The sequence below is a fragment of the Galeopterus variegatus genome, unplaced genomic scaffold, assembly GCF_000696425.1.
Source record: "Galeopterus variegatus unplaced genomic scaffold, G_variegatus-3.0.2 Scaffold141, whole genome shotgun sequence".
NCBI classification, from domain to species: domain Eukaryota; kingdom Metazoa; phylum Chordata; class Mammalia; order Dermoptera; family Cynocephalidae; genus Galeopterus; species Galeopterus variegatus.
In genome coordinates this window covers 399,606-422,939 of record NW_007726252.1, presented here as the reverse complement: position 1 = coordinate 422,939, position 23,334 = coordinate 399,606, and the positions used below count along the sequence as shown (strand labels likewise).

At 39.7% G+C, this 23,334-nt stretch overlaps 1 protein-coding gene across 2 annotated transcripts in view; it reads right to left on the bottom strand.

Moving 5' to 3' along the window:
* Positions 1-5,330, bottom strand: part of PRDM1 (PR domain containing 1, with ZNF domain) — a 21,439-nt gene extending 16,109 nt beyond the window's left edge. Inside the window, exons 1-2 of one of the 2 annotated variants that reach the window (XM_008590477.1) lie at positions 5,187-5,330; positions 3,229-3,477 (exon numbers count right to left, since the gene is read on the bottom strand). In XM_008590477.1, coding sequence (XP_008588699.1) covers positions 3,229-3,411 — 183 coding nt within the window. In that variant the 5' untranslated portion in view covers positions 3,412-3,477; positions 5,187-5,330. Of the gene's footprint in view, positions 1-3,228; positions 3,478-5,065 lie in introns of both variants that reach the window. The other variant, XM_008590472.1, reaches the window with a different exon arrangement.
* Positions 5,331-23,334: the final 18,004 nt, after the last annotated feature.

Below are 23,334 nucleotides of genomic sequence, written 5' to 3'. Positions count from 1 at the left end.
TGTCTTTTTCCGTGTCCGGCAACGGATCGCAACCCTCAGTGTTGCCCCCGTACCGGACCAGGGACCGGCAACGGGATTGCAACCCTCGGTGTTGCTCCCGCGCCTCGCTCAGCCAGTGAGCGGGAGCCGGTCCGTATGTGGGATCCGAACCCTCGGGCGGGAGCGCCACCGCGCTTCCCAAGCGGCGCACTACCCAGTGCGCCACCGGGCCGGCCCCCATTCATTATCTTTCTATTAAAGGAAACATGGTAATTCCTTGGTATATCATCTACCAAATAAAAGGCAGCATAAAGAGGGAATTGCATGTTATGGTGAGATACTTTTTACAGATGGCTTGAGTTAATAATGGACTTCAATCAAAATGGACACTGCATGAGTCGCCATGATCAGTCTGATGTTTATCAGCACACGAATTTGGGAGGTCAGACTCACAGAGCCACAGCACCTCTTGAGTGCAAGCAACCTCAACGGAGGGAAGAAACTTGCCCAGGCTATTGCTACTAAAATATAAATGTTTAAATTGATTTTTCTGTAGTCACATCTTCATAGAAGATTATTTCAGGACAAGGGGAAAATACCCATAAAAGAATAACTCATCAGTTTGAAAAGTTTTAGAAGTTTGAATAGCATGCCTATATTTGGTTTTAGTTCTGGAAATAGGAAGTAAGAACAGCCTCATTAAAGGTACAGAATGATTCTAAACCAAATCTAAAAATGAGGGTGAAGATCAGAAATATGGTTTGTATGTTTTGTTTTTAAACCGAAAAAAAAGATGCTGACACATAGCACAAATTCATAATGAAAAATGATCTTGTTAAACAAAATTCCCCACTGTGTCAGCACAACACTTCATAATGTAACATCTTCTGCTATTTAAATGAAAACATTTAAAGAAGGGTAAGACAAAATCAGTCAGATAAAAACTATACATAGAAAGGCTTTTTTTCCTATTTCCATAGCTCGTGGGACTTAAAGAACCAACTGAATAACAATAATGTAAACATTTCATCAATCCTAAATGTTTCTATCCTGGAACTGGTTTGCAGCTATCATACCCTCAATAGCTCAATTCCACCATCCTCTTTCACCACCTAAAGGGAGCTGTCCTTTCCCAAAGTTCAAAAAGAAATGAGAGAGAAACAGAAAAACAGGTACAAATTCCAGAGTAAGCGGAAGACGGTATTACATTCAAGATTATTTCCTGGAAACTTTTACGATTAGGGACTGAAGATGTACTATCCCTATTCAAGTGCTTCTGTTAAATAAAACATGGGCAAATAGGATAAGAGACCCTGATCTCCTAGGTTAGTTTTGAAGGACCCTCTTCAGGCACACAGGCATTATCTGCTTCTCAGTTATTTACATACTGAAATAGGGAGTTACATGTTCACAGAGAAAAACAAGCTTAATAAAGGATCGGTCTGAAATATGTTAAGACGATAAATAAAACCACAGTGACACCAAGAGGGGCCAGTGTAACATAATCTAGAAGCACTTGTTGGAGAAGTCAGACGAACTTTGCTCCAAGTCCTGGGTCTGGCTCTAACTATATGCTTTTCTGAGAGACTATCTTTCTGAACCTTGGACCGAATGATCTAAGAGCATTACTTGACTTAGCTACGGTTTTAAGTAGAATAATGGAAATTGAAAAACTTAAGCCAAGAGCTGAACTGAGGGTAAGAACATTATAGAATTAAAAGGCAAAGATGACCTACAGAATGGAGATCTTTATTTCAGTCCTAATGGGCTGGACAGGGCAACATAGCATAAATGAACCTGAGGAACAGACCAATATTTGGTCAAATCTGATATGGGAAAAAACACACTATACTGTTTAAAGCCACAGCCAAACCTTCAATACCAAAACAAATCCTACATCGATTCCAAGGCCTATATATTAAGAGATTTTTTCTATTGAGAACAGCATTACTTTCAGGAAGAGGTATAATTAAGGCTGACTTATGGGGTTAAATTTTTGGTAATATTCATGTACAACTAAATTTAAATTTCTTTTTTTTTTTTTTTTAAATAAAATCTGCCTTCATTCTCCCAGCAGAAAAGAAAGAAAAAAAAGGTTGATCTTTAATGGAACTCAAAGCAGAGTTATACTCTATTTAATTTTAGACAACTGTGTCTCCCCCTCACCAAAAACATTGAACTCAGACACACAAACAGGAAAGAGACAAAATGTTTCCCAAACGGGCTCCCAGATTCCTTCAAATGCTTTTCCTTAGAGAAGGAGGAAAGTGATTTGACATGGTTGTAGTGAACAGTTTCAGTAGCAAATTCTGGATTCCTACAACAAACGATCCCCTATTCACTACTTTCTGAAGGCAATAATAGAATTGACAGTGCCTGGTCAGTAATGGTGATGATGGGAAGTCCGCTGAGGGGCTGATCCAACTCCCCTCAGCAGTAGACTAGTGAGAACTGCAGTGACCAAATTCTCAAAACAAGAGGTGGTTCTGCAAGTTATTTCACAGCTAAACATCACGCCTAACTATAATCATTATATAAAAGGGTAAACACAAATCAGTTGCTCATTCCAAGTTTGGGTTTTCAGCCCCTTTGAAACAACAAAGGGTGTACCCACTTCAGAGGCCAATAAGGAATTGGCCTGCCAGCCCAGCCAGAGCAAAGGAGCTGCCGCTGATAAACAGTGGTTAGCTCTGAAGTCATCCGGACAGAGGACACTTTTACGTGATCCTCTTCTTGGTTTATACCATCACTTCAGTTCATAAACACGTCAAGGTTTTGAGAATAATTTTAGAAACCCAGCTAATAAAGTTGGCTTGTTAAAAAGAATAAAGCCATCTAATGACGAAAGGGAGGCAAAAGAAACATTAAAAACTTGTTTTCTAAGAAAAAGTTTTCTCCCTCAAAAGATACTGTACACGGGGGCAGGGAGGACTAGGGCCAGTGAGCAGGTCCAGAGCTTTCCAGAAGCCAGCTGACAATTTCACCCACCCCAAGCTGCAAGCTGGCTTTTCCAAGACACCTCAATTTGCCAAGATTCAACTCTTTACTGACTAGTATGGAACAATCAAGGACTGAGAAGGAACCGACTTAGGGAATGAGAAAGCAATGAAAGAAGTGAATGGAGAGATCAATTATTTACTGATACTTACAGATTCGCATAGATTCTTACAGATATATGAGGCCTCTAGGGCAAGTAGGGAGATTTGGCGCCAGGTGCCAATCTTCTTCAGCAATAAACCAGAGGCTTACCTCTTTACTGTTTGTGGCATATTTGAAAAGCAGATTCCTTGGTAAGGATGCCTCTGCCTGAACTGAAGTCCCTCCATCGGTTCCAGAATCCCAAGGGTGGTCGTTCACAATGTATGTACACTTCTCTTCAAACTCGGCCTCTGTCCACAGAGTCATATCTGCATCCTCCATGTCCATTTTCATGGTCCCCTCAGTCCTCTCTGCCAACCCTTGAAACTTCACAGCACTGGAGCTACACTTGGGGGCAGCCTGGAAGAGAAGGGAAAGGCCTTTAATCCTCATTGTCCTGCCGTTCCTGTGGCTCCCTTGGAGAGGCTATGACTAATACAGTAGTCTGAAGACTTTAAAAGCAGATGCAGAGTGCTTGGTACAGTTGAGCAAGAGCCAAAAAGCTGTATAAAGCAGATTGCCTTGAAGAAGCAATGTTTTTAAATGCTACTTAGTTAAAAAAAAAAAAAAAAAAAAAAAAAAAGAAATGTGGCAACCTCTTCGGGGGGAAAAAGAAGAAAAAAAGAACCACCTCTGAACAATCCCTGGCTTTACCTCTCACAGCAGAAAAATGTGGTGGGCGCTCAGTCCTGTGTCCCAGACGCGTGGGGTCATGGCTGCCGGACCCTCAGCGCTGTGGAAAAGCTGCCTCAGAAAAGTGTCACAAACAAGGAGAGGAAGAGGAAGGAGCTCTGTCTGCCTCTGAATGAAGCTAAAAATGGAAAGCGCGTGTGGGGCAGGAGCGGAACCCAGCCTGCCTTTTCCAAACGGGGAAGACTGAACTTTCCCACCAGCTCCCAACACAAAACAACTTTCAAAACAACTGCCCCCCCCCACCCTCCGCGTGCTCTGCTGTCCTCCGTCTCTCACAAGAAAACTGAAAAGAGCTGCATCCTGCCAGCATCACTGAGCTGCAGCCTTTAGGAAGATCGTCTGGACCACAGGAAAAGAAGAGGAAAAAGGGGTGAGGGGGAAAACACCCAGCAGTTTTTTTTTAGACTTGTGGGCATCTCATGCCAAATTGAAACAGCAAAACCAAAACATAAAACTGTTCAATAGAATTCCCTGGAGAGAATTCCTTCAGGAGCCCTCAGCTACAAATAGCACTTTCCATTTAAATCTGAAAGTGTACAAATTCCCAGAAGTCACTGATGAGCTACAGTTTACTGTAACTAAAGTTATAACAAATATAGACGACTCAGAGGACAAGCTCTGCTTCCACTTGCAAATTGATAAGGATATTCCCGAAAATATCCAAATACAAAATATTCCAAAGACAAAAAAGGTAAATAAATTCTGCATCATGGACATATTTGATAAATATTAGGAATAGGGATATCATTCCCATGTAAGAACTTGTGCTTGTTAAAATGTAAACACAACACTCTGTGGGAGTCCTTCAAGGTGGCTTTTACATTCTTCCACTTCTTCCCTAAATATGATGCTTTTTTTAAAAAATAAAAAGTCAGATGCAAAGTTGTCTTTCCCTCGGTTATGATTAAAACAAACTTGCATATTTAGTTCCAAAATGTAGAATCATGATGCCAGATAAATGTTAAACTAAAATTGAAAACTTAAGCTAACCCGGAATAGTCACGTTGTTTGACGGAGGTGGTGGGCAGGAGCCACTACTGAAATTTCAATGAATTGGCAATTATGTCTAGAACTGAAAGGGTTAATGATTCATAAGGAAAAAGTCTGATAAATGTTTGACAGTACTCAGTGCACCAAAGCAGAAGCATTTCTTGCTTCTACTGCGACTACGTTATCCAAAAAAAAAAAAGAAAAAAGGAAAGAAAAGAAAGTTTTCTGATCAATTTCGAAATAAAAATAAAATCAAGTTCCTTACCAAGGTCGTACCCACACGTTTTTCCAAGCAAATATCCAACATCGGAGATGAGTCTCCTCATGTCTGCCCAGTCCGCATTGTCCCCGCGTCCCCGGCCGGGCTGAGCAGTACTGACGCGCGCCCCAGCGCTCGCTGCTTTTCTACCGCCGCCCCGGCGCCGCGTCCCGGCTCTCGGCGGACAGGACAGGTGCCGTGCGCTGCTCCTGCCTTGCCTCTCCGCAACACTGGAGGGCCGAGTGTCACGGCAGCACTTTGTGTTAACCAGCCCGGCGGCTCCTTCCCCTCCCTGTGCAGATTTCATTAGCCACTGATTCACCAGCTGCCTGAAGTGGGGGCGTGGCCATACCTGGACCCGCCGGACCCGCGCCACGCCGAGCCCAGGGCTTTCCCCCGGACTGCGAGCTTCCTCTCTTCGCATGAGAATTTCAACATTTATTTGGAGTCTTCCTACTTTCCTTTAAAGGCACTTAACCTCAACGTTTACTTGGGCTGTGTTGTGTTCTGAACACTCCAGATCGCTCTCCTTTCTGCTGCGGCAGAATAAGGGGGCGCACCTTCCTTAGATTAAGGAAACATTAAAATTATCTAAACATTTTGTAGTTCTTCAGCTCAAATCCCCAGTTACAGAATACACAAAACTTACTTGAAAAGAGCAAGTTAAATTGTTTTTCCATCTAATATAATACGATGGAGCTGTCTAGTCCTCAAGCGATTGCATGTGAAACACACGTCCCCCCCCCAAGCTTTTAAGATTCCATTTCTCCTGCTAGCTAAAATACATTTAAATTTGGCATAATGAATTTCCCTCTTTAGGAGAAATAGGAAAAAGTTATACAGATTAATTTTTTTTCCCTTTTCTCTCTTCCCAAACCCACAGGCAGACTTCCGAGGAGTGTGTAAATTAAATGTTGACCATTAATCGTTTCACAGTTAAGGGAAATATTGAACTGATCACTGCGAGTGGAAAGCGGGTGGAGGCAGTAATTAGTGGGGCTTGCTGGAGCCCAGGCCGGGTTTTCCTCCAGCTCTAGTCAGTCCTCTGTTGAAGGAAGGACATCCTGTGATGATGGCATACAATGTCCTGTTTGTTTATTATTAAGAGCGAGGACCTTGCATTCCTGCTTCTCATTACAAAAAAAAACCAGATGCTTTACTTCCTTCAATGGTCTTGTGCCTTCAGCAAGGAATCCTCTAATTCAGAGAAACAATAATGCAAAAGGTCCATTTATAGCAAGCACCCCATTACAATTACTATTTAGATCACTGAAATACAAGTCTTCCACTTTTCCTGCTTGCCTCACCATAGGTGGTTATTTAAAAAGAAAAAAAACAAAACAAAACAAAGTCTCCTTCGGCCTTAGGCTTCAATGTCTTTTCCGACATTTTAAATACACATGTGCATACACACCCCCTCACACACACACCCACATACACACACCCAGTCCCAACCTAATGATACCAACTTAGTCATACAATGAAGTGGATCTCTGAGTATTTGTTTACAGGAAGAAACGAAACAAGGCAAAACAAAAGCTCAACTCAATCATAAAAATATGTCTATCTTTAAAATTTTTCTCTTTTTTAGGAAACTTTTCTAGATTTTTTTTTGCGGGGGGAGGACGAAGAGGCAAAAGACTACTTGCCAGGAAATAGAATTTGTGTCTGAAGTCCTTCTACCATCTCTGTAGCACAGAATGATTAAATTCCCACTAGGGGACTTTAAGTTTGCTGCTTGCTGCTTGGTCCACCTGTTATAGCATGTTACGCCGGAGGGGACGCTAGCACCAAGAGGAAATAGGATTTTTAGACAGCACATGTGTTAGGGGTATAAAACTGAATGAACAATTCCTAAGAGTTCTCAGAAATCTCCAAGATGATAATTAAACAAGAGAAATCCAGCCTTCTCAAGAGGGTTTATTAACTGATGCTGAGTCAGCACCACAATGGACAGTGGACAGAAAAACAATGTAGTCATACTGAAGGCCGGCCTGCTGTTCAAACAGTCTCACTTGCAGATGTTAAAGAGTATTTCACTTCCCTTCTAGAAAAAACTGTTCTGAGGCCACATATACCCTGCAAGGGCTGGTTAGTCACCATGATGGAGTAAGAGAATAGGCAAAAAGTTTGAGATTTGAGGTGGGAAGAAGGTTATTTTAAGCCAAATGTTTGCTTTAATGACTGGAAGATGCCAGTGAATCAACTCACTGTTAATTAATATCAGCCTGCACTCACCTTCAGAGGTGGTGAAATGGGCTTGAGTCTAGGGAAGACGCACACTTCAAATACCAGTGTGGGGCTTAGCCAGGCAACCCTAAAATTAGTTCCAGGTGTTCCAGCTGAGCAGGACAAGGCCATGGGTGGAACTTTAAGGAAAGTACATTTTGAGACACAGAGCGTTGGAATATCAAATCTTTCAAATGTTTGCTTCTTGTCTCAAAGTGATAGAAAAAAATCTCCAAACCTACTTTTGACTGATTATAGTGGTCAAGGAAAGGCAATAATATAATTTAAAATGAAACATACAGAAAAGGAAGAAGAAATAAAGAAAAGGAAGCATGCTCCATAATAGGAAAAAACATGTTTATATCATAACATTTAGGCATTGTCCAGCACAAAACTGTTCAGGGGGAAGAAAAGGGGCTGACCTCCTGAACTTCACTCAGCACTTCCAGAAGGCCTGAACAGCACACATGTAGAATGCTGACTAAAGTTGGGAGACGTTGGCAGCTGTACAGCTGTGCAGAGAGGGCTATCTAAGGCTGCTGCTGTCTGGAATCTTAAGTCTCAAAATGTTTGTTTCTAAGTAATAACTTGGTGCATTTTTAGTCATTATATGATTTCCCTCCCTGTTAGAACACCCCCCCCAAAAAAAACACCCCCCCAAAAATAAAACCTCAGTTACCTTTATTAATCAGCATTTCTCAGGCAGAATTCTCTCATTAATGCATTTGCAATGGCAGCAAATGATGAGTGATCCAGGTAGCTCTATTCTCAGAAATCTCATCTATTCCCTTTGATGGCCTTATCACGACAGCTCAACAAGCTGATGTTAATTTGGTTTCGGTTACTGGGCCAGTCCTTTTTTCTCCCAGTCCCTAGGTGGGTTGGGAACTGCAACATATGTGGCCAGATGACTATATGGGGAAAGGACTATTGTAGAATGAAGGGAAATTGAGTACCAAATCTGTAGACCTAAACTCCATTTGGGAAAAAAAAATTTTTTTTCCCTAAGGAGAGTAACAAATTAGATGAAATATGCCCAAGATGAAATGTGTTTTCATTTTCTAATTCAACTCCTGCTATACCCAAACAAGGTCAATGACAGGCTAACCACATCAAGAGAACTCCCCCCACCCTCTTCTCCCCACTCCCTACCCACCCACCCACCCTCACCCCCCACACCCATCTCCCACTTCCTGTAAGTTAGGCATCTTCATGCTGGTAAACATTTGGGGACCAACTGTAAGCCTGAGCCTAAAAGAGGGACACGGTGGCTTTGAAGCCCTCCCACATGTCTCAAAAGACAGGCTGAGAGCTAGAGGGACACTTGGTTTTTAAACTTTAACAGGCTTTTCAACTCAAATCACTGGGCTTAGCTCTTTGGCTGCCTTCCTTTTTAAAAGCCAAACAAGAAGAGCAAGGATGTGTGTGAGTGAGAGAGAATGTATGTATGACACATGCTAGGTTGCAATGCGGCGTGTGTGTCATTGGTATGATATGTGTATGATATGTTTCAATGATGTGTTAAATCAATTTAAAAATAGCACCAGCTTCCTTCTCATGACACAGCTCACCTCCTCAAAACTTTTGACAAACATACTCAGGGGCTTAACTTGGGGATGGTGATTTTAGGGGGGGCTGTTAGATGTTTGGAAATGAGGTCAGTATTTTGACTTCCTAAATAAGGGAAACAAAAATTAAGTAAATTGAAGAACCAAAGTAGAGCTCCCTTCCCTCCCCCTAGGAATGAAGATATGATAAGTGCTGTCCAGAGGACTCTGTAAAACTCACCTGATGTCTGAGGTCTCAGTATTTACGGAACCGCCTGTCATTACACCTAAGTAGCTTTTTTAGCCCTCCCTTCACACAGGCAGTTGTGTTCTTATCTAATCATTTATATGTATTTTAAATTATTCGTTTAATTCGACATCCATCAACTTAATAAATAACAATAGCAATAATCATTATTTCCATATGATTTGTGGGGAAACCAAGGTGGGCTTCCAATATTTGTTTTTCTTCCTGAGTATGTTTTCATTATAGTGAATATTCAGACACAAAAGGATTTTAATTTCTGAAAAGGCTGTGGGAAAGGACATGGAAAGGAAGATCATTTCTAAACCCAGAAAACATTTCCTAATCTTACATTTGGTGGAAAAAAGGAACAACCTAAACTAACAGAAGGCAAAACATGAATTGTAGATAAGGGAGAAAGAGTGACAGGAAAAGAGTGCATTCTAAAACACAGCTTTCTCTTTTCTCTTCCTTTGGGGAAGAGGACCAGAAGCTTCCACACACTGGAGACAGGAAGACAAGGGGTAATGTTTGCTTCTCTCACCTTTTAGTGGGAGGAGAGGCCACACTGGAAGAGGGGAGGACCCAAGGTGGAAATAAAAAGGAAGGTGGAGACAGGAGTATTTTTACTAGAGTAAGATTAAAGGGGGGTCTCCCAGCTTAAAAACAAAGGTGAAAGGAGGCTGGGAAGGATGAGCAGAAACAGCAGGGGAAGGTCCAGTGTGGGCAGGAGCAGTCCCCACCGAAGAGGAAAAAGCCATGGTTGTGCCTGCTGCAGTGTGCTTCCCTGAAGCCACAGAATACTAACCAAAGGATGAAGAAGACTTATTTTGTATTAAAAATGAGACTGACGATTTATTTTTGTTCTTTTAAGGGAAGAGTCCCGTCTCTGTGTAGAGGCTGATTTTTATGTGAGTTAGGAGGGAAGATGAGACAGAATTATAAAAGTTAGTAATGAAATCATTTGACACCCCTACCCCCTGCCCCCTGCTTCTGCACCAAAGGGAGTTCAGTATCTGGCCTGAGAGGGCAATAGATCCAGTCTAATACCTCATTTTCCTGCTGAGGAAACTGAGGACCAGAGGACAAGAAGTCAGGAAGCAAAAAGGGCATCTCTCCCAGCCTTCCTTTTGGTAATCAGACCTTACATAGAACTGTAAACCTGGAGAAGCCGGCCCACAGACAGCTGCTGCAGAGTTCTATACTGGATCCTCAGGCTTGGACAGGGAGAGGGAGGGGATGCACCTGTTGTACAACCTTTTAAATGTTAAACTGGTGGTGACATTTAAAAAATGCAAACCACCTAGTTCAGCACCTGAGTTTGGAGGAGCGTGACTAGTCCCTGAAATGCCTCCTTCTCCATCTAAGGGGTTGAGAGGTGATGGAGGAAAGAGAAGCAAAGGGAATACAATAGCAAACCTCATTTAATAGACACCTTATCTTTTGAAAAACTCTCTAATGTTGGCTAAGAATAAGCCCAGCAACCTTTTAACAGGAAGATAGTGTGGAGATTCTGAAGCCGTCAGCCCTGACTTATCTGGTCTCCATCTACAGCCCATTGTTTCCTCAAAGTACACACGAGGAAGCAGGGGCACGGGAGTTAAAGTTCAATAGGCATCTTCCCCCTTAAGGTGCACCTCTGGGGACTGAAGAGCGACAAGAATTACCCTAGAATGGGGCCAATCACAGAGAAAGCAACAGCTCCCAGTGTTTTTCAGGCAGGCTACCCAACAGCTCCTTTTAAAAGAACAGGCACTGTCTTTAGGAGAGATAATCCCACAATGGAGGTCCATTAAAAGTATTAGGATGTAGACTGCCACTATGATCCTCAGGAGGAGAGATCTGTCCTGACAATAGACAAAGCTGATAAATCCAAGCTACTTGTTGCTGTTCTAATTCCTCCTAATTGTATGCTACTTGTCCCTGGCTCCTGCATTCAGGGATGAAGCAAGCTACTCTAATCTCCAAAGTACCTGACCTACTTCCTACAGGATCTTTTCAGCATTCTTTTCTTCCCATCTGGACCCCTTTTCCTCTTCTACTTCTCCCCTCTTCCTCAAAGTTTGATGGGAAGAGAAGGGTGTTGGGGGTGTGGGAGTGGGCAGTGGAACAGAAGGCTGCATCCAAATCAATAACTCTGGGGCCTCAGACAGCTTACTAATTGGTAACAGCTAATCATGCTCATGGGCACATCAGTAATTAAACTGCATTTTGCATTAGGCTCAACAAGTGGCACAGACACACTTAGGATCCAACTGCTAGATCCCTGCTATCTGCCAAATCTGCATGTGCTTATGTGTAAGCAGTATTGCCTCAGTGATTCCATTTGTAGGTGACTCTCACTAATTACACTGCTACCACCAGCTCATCAAAGTAAAGCATTCGTTCTCACCCAGTACCCCAAAGGATGTCTCACCCAACACCCCAAAGGATGTAATTCTATCTAAACAACACAGCTTTAAATGCCAGTTTGGTGCCTGCCTGCCTTCATGTGTGTGCTGTCCTTCCAGAATCCACAAAAGTGGCAAAATCATCTTTGCAATTGAATCTTGGCCCCTGGGTTATATTTTTAATGCTGAAAAATCTTTATAGAGCCATCTCTTCCAACCCTTCCCTATTCAGTATCCTAAACAGTGTATAATAATCTATCCTCAAAAAAACAGAGCTTTGGAATTAACAGTAATTCCTACAATCAACAATAATGTGTTGTTGGTTGTTTTTAAAAGAAATTCTTGTATTTCAGACATATACAGTGGAATTATACGCTTTATGGCATTTGCTTCAAAATCATCTGTGGTGGGGTTGGGGTACAGATGAAACAACCCAGGTGTTGAGTTGATAATTGTTGAACTGGGTAATGGGTGCATTATACTATTCTCTTTAGTATTTTTTTAATGTACTATAATGACAAGCTTAAAAATAAAACTTTATATTCCAGAGACCCTGATTGACCCTCACACTGTTTAGCTCAAGTCAATCACCTTTGTGTTAGTGTGAGTGGATGTTAAATTGAGAAGAATTGCTAGAACAAGACGATGCTCTGCCTGCTCCCTCAAAAGAAGCAGTCTCTGGGATCGCAATCATTTAGGGGGACGTGTTTTTTCAGTGCTTGGTAAAAGTAAGGAACTTTTGGTGCCCTTTGGTGTCAGAGTAAGAGTCTCCAAATAGGTTTAATTTTGGCCTTCTGGTGAAATTGAAAATTGTGTCTCATTTGATTCAATTTTGCAGTGATCCTACCAGGAAATATCAAGAGCCCATCTTGTGCTGAAAACTTATGTGCTACAGGAGGTAAAACTTCTCACAGTCATTTGAATCTGTCCCTGAGCAATGCACCTTCCTCTGGACAGAGGGATTAGGAACAAGAAATTTCAGATAACTCACTTTTTCTCTGCAATAACCTGAGCAAGCGGTTGGCAGCACCCAGCAGGGGCTCAACTGATAAACTGTGTCAAACTCAAGCCATTTGTCAGCTCCGAAGAGAAGAGAACAAGCTGAAAGATGGACTCAGGAAGTAGATTTATCTAGTGCAGCACATTAACTAGTATAAATACCAGTGGAAAAAAGTAAACACATTTACCCAGCAAGAAAGAACTAATCACAGGTACCTCACTGCTTAATTTAATGTTCTCCCAAAGCTTTCACCTCATCACACAAGTGACACCAATTCGCCTTGATGTTCTGCCCAGAATATATGTAAACAAATCAAACGTTTATTTCCTTATTGACCTCCGTTTCATTAACAACTAGTTTACATTAATATAAAAGGTTCTGCCAGATTTGAAGAGAAGATTTCTGTGGTAATAATGTTCCTCCATTCTTTAGAAGACAGAAGGTTTTCCAAAATGCCATTATGAATGAAAATATAGCATGTGAAATTATTCTTCAAATTGTTATGCATATTAAACTTACACATTCAAATGTATGATTTTGGACATTCTTGAAAACATCTTTAATTCCAAAAGTCCCAAAAGGCAGAGATGCAGCACAGAAGTCCATATGCAGTACTGGGTTACTGAAGTCATGTATTGCTGTAGAGTGCTGGTGACAGTGCTAGGCATGGCCCCAGACCCTTGGCTTCCAAGTCCAGGCTGTGCCTCCCAAGGGCCCCACTTGCTCGTGTATAACACTTTTTTGCTCATGCTCTACCAGTGAACTCATCCTACTGAATAAGGATCTGTTTCTGGGTCTTCTACCTACCAAACTACAAGCCATTACAGGCATCCTTGAAAATCCAGCACTTAGCACAGTACCTGGCATGCATTAGATGGTTGATTAATGTGTGCTGAATGAATAGATTAAAAATGGGTCTCAGGTACCACCTGTCAATGAGGCATTGCAGGAGGCTCTGAAGATGCTTTCTCTTTTTCAAGAGAAAATATACTCCTGCTTAGCCCTTTTTCATAGAACTTAAAAAATGTTCCAGGACAGAAGCCACAGACATTAAAGTGTACATGTTTATGGGTGAAGGAAAAAACCTACCTCTGAAAGTAGCATTTGAAAATAAGTTCACCCACTAAAAACAGACATAGGTTTTCCAAGCAAAAGTGATTTACACAGTTCTTGTGGGGTATGCTTTGGCCACTGTAACCCATATGCACATCCCAGCACTGGACTTCTTCGTAAAATTTTCTCCTGTCAGTCTTAGGACCTTCCTCCCCTTCACAGCCACTCCACCCCACAGTAATTAGGTTTAACTAGAGCAATTAACAAAACAAACTCCTTGCTGCTTAGTGGGCTGATAATTCTGATTGCAAAATTGTTTTAGGATGTGCAGAGTAGTTTAAAACAAAGATAAATAAGTTATGCAACAATTTTGCATATAATTCATTTGTTTGCATGTATAATATACAGTTCCACATCTTAAATAATGCAGTCTAAAATTACATTTTACTAAGCATTATGCCTTCCTCCTATAATATTAACTCAGATCCAATGAATCTAATTTGATAATTTTTTCTAGTGCTATGGAGTTTTAAATAATTCAGAGACAAATGCCTCATTTTTTTCTAATAACTAAAGTAACAGCTCTTATGTGTTTTTTAAATGGAAGGTTGATGTAATAATAATCAACACCATCCAATTTCCTGAATGCCTTCTGTACAAAATACTATGATTTAAAGTCTAATTTTTTCACAGCCACTATCACTACAAACTCTTTAGGTACACACAAAAACATAGAACAATTCCCAGATTTTGCTTATTATTCAGTACTTGTGCCACATAAGATTTCAACTGTGTATTTAGTTTTATAACTTTGATTTTACCATTAGTGATTTTTATAATAGTCTTATGCCAACTCTCTTGACTTTTGGAATAAGAGTATGGTGATGAAAAAAAAAAAAAAAAGAAGCTTTCTGCAAACTCTACCTGAGAAGGGAAATCTACATTCAGTGAAAAGTACGGTCTCCTTTCAACTAGAAGTCTTGATGATCATCTGATAGTAGCAAAATTCTCAGTGTGTTAAAACTGGGGTAATCTTATAGCCAAACACAACAGCCTCTGAGGGCCAGTGAAGAGACTTATCAGAACCAGGGACATTTTATGGTTAATATAAGGCTATGTAAACTTCTTTTATCTCTTGGATTTCCCAAGAAGCCATTCTTGCTAAGTATTATTTCCTTATTCTGATTAATGCAGGTTACTGGAAATAAAAATTCAATTGTCTTAAAATATGAGGGCACTTCAAAGAGTTCATGGGGAGATTCATATTATCTTTTAATTCTATTTTTCCATGAACTTTTTGAAGTATCCTTGTATACAGAACTAGTGAACAGTCAGAGCTAAAACAATTGCTAACATACTACTTCAGCTCCTAGAAATGTAATTTAGTATAGGAAAATGAGGACTTTTGAAACGTGCTTTAGAAATGAAGCCATTGAAGTTTAATAGCAAACTGTCCTTGCTTTAAAAATATGGCTCAGTTTATAAAAATTTGGTTTTAGAGAAAATTTCTAAGTATGAAGTATGTTGATAAATTAAGAAAAATTGATAACACAAATCAAGTTTTGTTATGATGGTCAAAATTAACTTTTATTTTTCATTTGGTCAATAATCAATATGGTTGATGCTTTCTTACCAATGCAATTGGGACCAATAGTTTTTAAATTAGTGAAAACCACTTCTAGGTGATCAGCCAACAAATGAATTCTTCTAAGCCACCCCGCTTGGGTTAATAAATTGTTTTGAAGTAGCTGATAAAGAACCGAAAAAGAGTAGCGATTTTAAAATACTTAATTAATTTTCTTACTGTCCACATTTCTTCTGAACTGTGAAAAATGATTTTTAATAATTAGTAAATCTGAAAGATTAACTCCATAAAATAAACATTCTGATCTAAAAGGTAAAAAGATGTAATATAAATCTATAAAATCTATGCTTAGTTAGGAGGGTATTATAAAAACATACATACTTTTTGTCACATGTAAAATTATCTGAGACATGTTCATTGAATTTAATATCAAATAGTTACTAGCAGAACTCAGACCGGAAGCAAGGTATTTCTAAGGTTCTACTTGGGAGTTGAATCAGTAGTGATGCTTATAAAGGAATATTCAGCTGGCAATTAGAATTTTTTAAAAGTTTACATTTAAAAATAAATTACTTTTTTATTTTTAATATACAAGTAATCAGTGCTTATGGTAAAATTTCTACAAATAAGGATGAAACGAATATTTCCTATTATATCACCACCTAGATATAACTCGGGCAGAGTGATAGTGGTGGTTGGTGGTGCTATAGAGAAGGCATCCCAAGGTGAACTGGTAAACTGTGCCAATCAATTAACAAAACAAACTCCTTGCTGCTTAGTGGGCTGATTCTTAAGAATTCAAAATGAGAAGCAAAGACTGTTGGCACGTAGTGGTGATCCTGGAGCTCAGAGGTTCTGATCATAAAACCATCAAGTCTAAAAGCAACATTGAGTAGGTGAAAAATAAACAGGTTAGGAAAATTGACTGTAGGAGAGAAAAGTCAAAATGCCCTTGAAGGAGGGAGAAAATAATTGTGGCTCTTGATTTTCCATCTCCTCGTGTCAGACCCCAGGAGGCAGCTTTATTGCAATTTGCCTTTAGATGTCATGAAGATTATCTGGTGTGTCCTGTTCATAAATCCCCAACAAAAGGCTTTATGCCTGAGATGGTGTGAATGGGTTTATTTTTCCTTGCTACCAAGTGAGCCTCAAAATAATCATTGTTAGCAATTTGGTGTAGATTCTTGCATCTAAGTATCATTTTAAAAATGGAATCATATTATAAATAGTGCCTTATAGCCCACTTTTTTCTCTTACCACTGTGAACATCTTCCCATGTCTACATCATTGTTAACTGCTGCAGAGTATTCCGAAATGTATATACATACCATATTTTATTTAATCAATGATCAAACATATATTACTAACATATTTTTAAACTATTATACACAATACTGTGAGCAATTGGCAATTTGAGTCAGAAGTTCAGGAGTGTTCAGTCCATAGGAAATTACAATCCCTAGAATTCTTATCTAATTTCTTAATGTCAAAGAGGGAGAAACAAACTCCAAGAGAAAGTAATTTTCTCTTCGTCACCCAGTTACTAGTATAGGCCGACAATATCTTATCTGCAATTCTCATGCAAAAAGCTCTGAAAATTAAAAGCTGTTTGACTTTTTATTCCCACTGTCATAGATCAACTCTAACCACTAAGATATTACAGTGGCCTTATAATTACTTTCTCCATTCCCAGTCTCACTACTTTGCAATTTTCATCACCCCTACTGCTACCGGAATTATCACTCTGAATCACAACCCTCCCACGGTCCTTCCTCCCCCAAAACTTTGTGTGGCTCACATCGTTGCTGACCAGAGACTATCTGTAGTCCTTATCGCAACTAGTGTGAATCTTTATGCTGCTTTCTGCTGCAGAAACTGTTTGAATAAGCACACCTCACTGAGAGTATCTGCATCAATATTACCTCTCTAAAATCTGAAAAATTCTGAATTCCAAGTCACATCTGGTCCCGAGGGATGTAAATGAAGGCATGGGTCCTGCATCTGGGTCAATGCTAGAGCCAGGCCTCCTTCCTCAGTTGGTCACTGGGTCCATATATCGTGACTGATGATGGTCCCAACAAATGTACTTGTTGGAAATATGTCACTAAGTTGTAATCCTTTGTCTTTTCACACATACTTAAATATCACAAACAACTTTTAAACAATAAAATATTTAGCTACATATTATCTAAGCAAAACAAAACAAAACAAAATAATAGTTCCTTCAGAGGACCTGGACAATAAAATGGCTTAATCATTTTTTAGAACATTTTTTAAATTGAAGAAATAATATAATATTGCCCTTAACACTCATAATCAGAAGGAAATGGAGGGATACCCTGGGTTTAGAGTGATATATATGCGTACAGGCACACAAATTCATTTAACACCTGGATTTCAGACGTCTATCTTCTGTTAGTTGTCTCCTGGCAAAGAGAACAACCAGCAGCCAGTTCTCATCCGTTCTACTACTCCCTTGTAACATTGTTACTTCCCCTTCCCCAGCCCACCAGAGTCAAATTTGTACACAAGGCAGGCCACGTCTCCCAGGGAAGCTCAAAGACCTGCTGGAATAAGGCTCCCTTCAAAGCACCCCTGGAAGTCTGTGTGGGATGAGGAGTATTGAAACCATCCCCTTTCCAGAGAAGAGCTAAATGCACCCCACCATGTTTCTGTTCTCATTTATGTGGGGCTCACAACATAAGTGGTTAGAAGGTTGTCCTGCAGCTCCCCCCCACAGGCAGTACCACAGACAGTAGGAGAAGTCACACAAACGTCTAGGCAGAGCCTCCCAAATGGAACAGTGAAATCTGGTTATTCGGTCTTGAGTTTAATTAGAACTGGGTCACAGAGAAAAGACTAACTGTGGGACTGACTAACTGTGAGAAGGAAGAGGGAATTGTTCTCTCTGTCTGCCTCTCTTTTCCCTCCATCTTCTACAATGAGAATAGGAGAGTTGTGCTTGGGGAGTATGAGATATGTTAGTCTCAGGTGAGGTACACCCAATTGTGTAGAGAGGAAAAGGAAGACCACAATTCCCAGAGCTACCTCACTTACTGTATGGAATCCTGCTTAAGATCCTTATATTACTCCCCAAAACATCCGGGCGGAATAATTTCCATACTGCATCAGTTGTTGCTGTCTTTTAGAATGTGGGTTTTTTTTCCCTCACTTCTCTCCTCTTTTCCTACCCCCAAAGAATTAGCTAAGAAGTATGAAGGATGCCTTTTCTTTATAATAGGTAAAGAAGATAAATGTCGGGCTGGCCGGGTGGCGCACTCGGTAGAGTGCGGCGCTTGGGAGTGTGGCGGCGCTCTCGCCAAGGGTTCAGATCCCATATAGAGACCGGTCCGCTCACTGGTTGAGCGTGGTACGGGCGTGACACTGAGGGTTGCGATCCCGTTACCGGTCACAAAAAAAGACAAAAAGGAAAAAAAAAAAAAGAAGATAAATGTCGGGCTGGCCGGGTGGCGCACTCGGTAGAGTGCGGCGCTTGGGAGTGTGGCGGCGCTCTCGCCAAGGGTTCAGATCCCATATAGAGACCGGTCCGCTCACTGGTTGAGCGTGGTACGGGCGTGACACTGAGGGTTGCGATCCCGTTACCGGTCACAAAAAAAGACAAAAAGGAAAAAAAAAAAAAGAAGATAAATGTCCATGACTTGGTGTGGACATAAATGGCAAAGCCTAGGCAAGGGCATCAGAAAATGGAACACATTGTTAGTAGTCTAACACATCGTTAGAGCACAACAAAATAAGCTCCACAAAATCTTTCAGTCATCCCCAAACTTTGCTGCAAATTAGAATGGCCTGTGGAGCTTTAAGATATACTGATGTCCGCGTTGCAATAAAATCAGAATGCTAGGGTGGGAGCCAGGCACCACTAGCTTTTAAAGCTCCTTAGGTGATTCCAGTGTGCTCCCAAGTTTGGGAACCACTGCTTTACTTAATCAGGTCCCAACCTTTTAGATAATATCTATACTTAAAATACTGTGTTCCCTAATTCTCCCTCTCCCCTTGGTGAAGAAAATGTACTGTGGATGTGGAACATTCACAGGAACAGCATATGAATGTATGGCTTGGACTGATACCACATACCAGACAATCTGCCTCTGAAATTAACAAAGAACTAGGGTAATGAGGCCAAGGACATGGGTTCTATACTCAAAGGGGTCACTTAGGCTGGCTTGGGTTTGTGGCCACAGATTGCATCCCTAATTCCAGATACAGGTAATATCATGGCTTGGAAAGGACCAACACCAAGAGTTTGGTTGGGCAAACACCAATGCAATACCCAATACCAGAAAATCAACTCGAAATTCTACTGAAAGTGGGTCAGTACTGTCATCTTCATGTATTAATTTTTCATTGGATATATATACCATTTTTATTAAATTGGATTCTGATCATTTTTCTGAATTAGAACATGAATGGATGGCATAACAAGATGCATTTTTAATGTAGATGGTTCGAACATATCATTACAAATTATGATTATTCAAAGAAACAGTCTGGAAGACTGTCTTAAGAATAAATATTTGAAGGTAGCAAAAGCTTCTCTTTGGGATATTGCATGGTGCCTAGCACACAGTTAGAGCTCAATACATTGTGAAATGAACAAAAGACAGAAGCACTATGTCACCAGGTAATTATCCAAATATTAATAATGTCACCAACATTTACATAGAGAAAAATATGAAAAGATAGAAATTCTTGAAATTTTAGGTAAAGTCTAAATTTCTAGGTTTTTAGAAACTATACTTTGTTGGTATAACTTTTCTGGAAAAAAATTTAGATTTTTTTAACCAAGATTCATAACCTTTGATCACATGATTATATTTATGGGAATATAGTCACAGGAAAATAATTTGAGCAAAGTTATATAAGCATATTAATTATAATGTTATGTATAATTATGACAAACTAGAAACAACCTTCAAATTTACAGAAATTGCTAAAGAGATTATGATATGGGCACATATGAGAGCACTTTAAGAAGTTAGTGGAAAAACAGAATTAAATATTTCCATGAACTTTTTGAAATACCCTCGTATATGTGTATTATTCAGCCATTAAAAAAGTTTTTTTAAAAAAATGTGGTATAAGAGAATGCTCACGATAAACTACCGGATGAAAAAAGCAGATGCAAAAATGCACTATAATTCCATTTGTATTCTTACAACTACTAAACATGTCTAATCTTTTATGTAAAAGAAAAACATCTAAAACAATTAGAAGGGGGTATCTGAATGTTGATTCCCAATTCTATTCCTCTAATTAGTCTTAATGAAGTCAGCAGTTTCATCATAAATTTCAATTAACTGTAATCCCCATCTGACACAAACCCACTGGTCCATATGTTGGGTCTCTCAGTCAACCAAACATAACAGCCTTTGAAAATGGATTTAGCTAAAAAACATGCAACAGACACAAATGACAGCAACCTAGGAAAGGTGGAAAGATAATCATTAAAAAATTGAGGGAGAGGCAGTGGACAAAAAGAGGGAAGAATTACATTAAATCTACTTCCCAATTTTTCTCCTTTTAGCATAAGTTAATCCAATCACAGCCTATAAATAGCTTAGAGAAATTTTTGAGGTGAAAAAACACACACGGGGTGTTTGAAGCCAACTCCTTATTTCCCATTCTCCTCACTGAGGCAACCCCTTCCACTGAAGCAGGCAACCAGTTAAGAGTATAACACACAAGAGTGCATTTTTTATCCAGCAGAAATATTTAGCTTGGCTGTCTGCCAGGGAATGTTAGAAGAACAGACTGAATTAGGGGATTTACCTTCCACGTGTTTGGCACGTGTCATTTAGAGTATCTAAGAAGCTCGTCTCTCTTTCACTATGGTATATGAGTAGCGGAGAAGGATGCTGAAGTGTAAAAAGAGTAATGTAATAAGACACAACATCATCTAAATTTATAAATTAGGCATTTTTCTCAGATTCCAGTTTGCTCTCTTTCCACGATTGATACACTATAAACAAAAATTCTAGATATCTATCACTGTTGGGAAAAAAAAGTTTATATATTTTCCCTAAATTCTAAAGATGCTTCCATTTTTTAATTCTTAACACCACTATGGAGTTGTATAAGTCATAAACAATTCTGATAAACTTGATTCAAAGAAAAAGCTCTGCATCGTAAGGCAGTTTTCGCGTCTTCATTTGTGGCTTCATCAGGAACTGATATTTATTTTTAGCAGCCTTTATCAGGAGTCATGTAGTCAAGTTGCTGCATTTGTTCTCGGCTGTGTGTTTTGAGTTAAGTTTTTAATTGACTGGACCCCGTGCTAATAAGCTATTGAACACTTTATAGACACTAGATGCCAGAAGGGACCCTATGGATCTTCATTTTATGGGAGAAGCAAAGTGGTCTGCCAAGGTAGATGCTAGTGGTGGTAGAGCTGATGGAAGATCTCAAGTCTTTATCCCCATGTCCTGGTCTGCTTTCTGCAACCCCATGCCTCCAGCCCATCAGGCACAAAGATCATTGGTGAGTGAGGGGAAGTCAGGTGCTGCTGAAGAAGGCTCTGTCCTTGCTGACCTAACAATGGCAAAGGGTGGGGGACATACCCCAGTCTCAAGTAAAATTCCTAAATAAATTGCCTCTTTTTATTAGAAAACAAACTAGTGACTGTAAACATTAATTTCTTTATGTGGGGAAAGGAATGCCTGTTTGTCCTCTTCTCTTTGGAGGAAATGACATGAGGCTCTCATTGTATCTAGAGCTGGAAAGGTTACCCAAGAGTGCACTATCTTTCCAGGCAAGGATGTCCATTTCTTGGCCCAAACAACCAGCTCAGTATGGCCTGGTTAGAAACAACATTCAATTGTATGACCATGGATGGTAGAGGGAAATTTTAATCAGGCTTTCAAGAAGTACATGAGTTAAAATGGGAGAGGTTTCTCTAAATATAAATTTAAATGAATGCTTTATGAGATACTATAATTTATGGGAAAAGGTAGGAAGGAGAATATACATACTTCTCAAAGATATACATATGGAAGTCTACATGAGAAGCTGGAAGCAATTGTTACCTCTGAGAAAAAGAACTGGGTGGCTGGGAGGTGTGTGTAGATTTTCATTGTATACCTTTTCGCACCATTATAATTTTGAACCATGTGAATATATTTACCTATGGGAAATAAATACAATTTAGATAAATTATGTAAAAATTGATTTAAATTTTAAAAATAATAATGCTGTAGATATGCTAAATCTTGATGCCAGGCAATCTGGCAAACTTACACATTTTTTATCATGGTAAAATATATGTAAAACGTAAGTTTACCATTTTAATCATTTTTAAGTGTACAACTCAGTGGTATTAATCACATTTATACTGTTATACAGCCATCACCACTATTTCTATAACTTTCCCGGAAGAGAAACCCTGGACCTATTAAGCAATAACTCCCTATTCCTCCCTCCCCTAGCCCGCTGGTAAACTATTCTACTTTCCATCTCTATATTTCTGCCTTTTATAGGTACCTCATGTAAGTGGAATCATACAGTATTTGTCCTTTTGTGTCTGGCTATTTCACTTACCATAATGTTTTCAGGGTTCATTCGCATGTAGCATATATCAGAACTTCACTCCTTTTTATGGCTGATATTCCATTGTATGGATTACCACGTCTTGTTTATCCATTCTTCTATTGATGGATACTTGGGTTGCTTCCACCTTTTGTCTATTGTGAATAATGCTGCTATGAACACTGGCATACAATTACCTGAGTCCCTGCTTTCAATTCTTTGTGGTATATATCTAAAAGTAAAATTTCTGTATCATGTAGTAATTCCATAGTGTTTAGCTTTTTGAGGAATCAAACTTACACATTTTAACACAGATTTTACACTTATTTATTCTAGAGAAGTAACTGTAGATGCACCCAGAGATTTATACACCAAGTTTTTGTCACCATCAGCACTATGTATAATACTAAAAAAATTGGAAACATGCCAAATGATCAACAATGTGGAATCAATTAAACGTATTACTTATACAAGCAGATTCTATGAGGCCATCTTGGATGGTGGTTAAGAGAACTGGCTCCAAGGTTATCCTGCCTGGGTTAAGATCTTCACTCTACTACTTACATGCTATGCTATCTGACTTTAGGGAGGTTAATTACCTTCTCAACTTCTCATATTCTTCACCAGCAAAATGGAAATAATAATAGCACTAAGTGTACTGGGAGGTTGTGAAAACCAAATCACT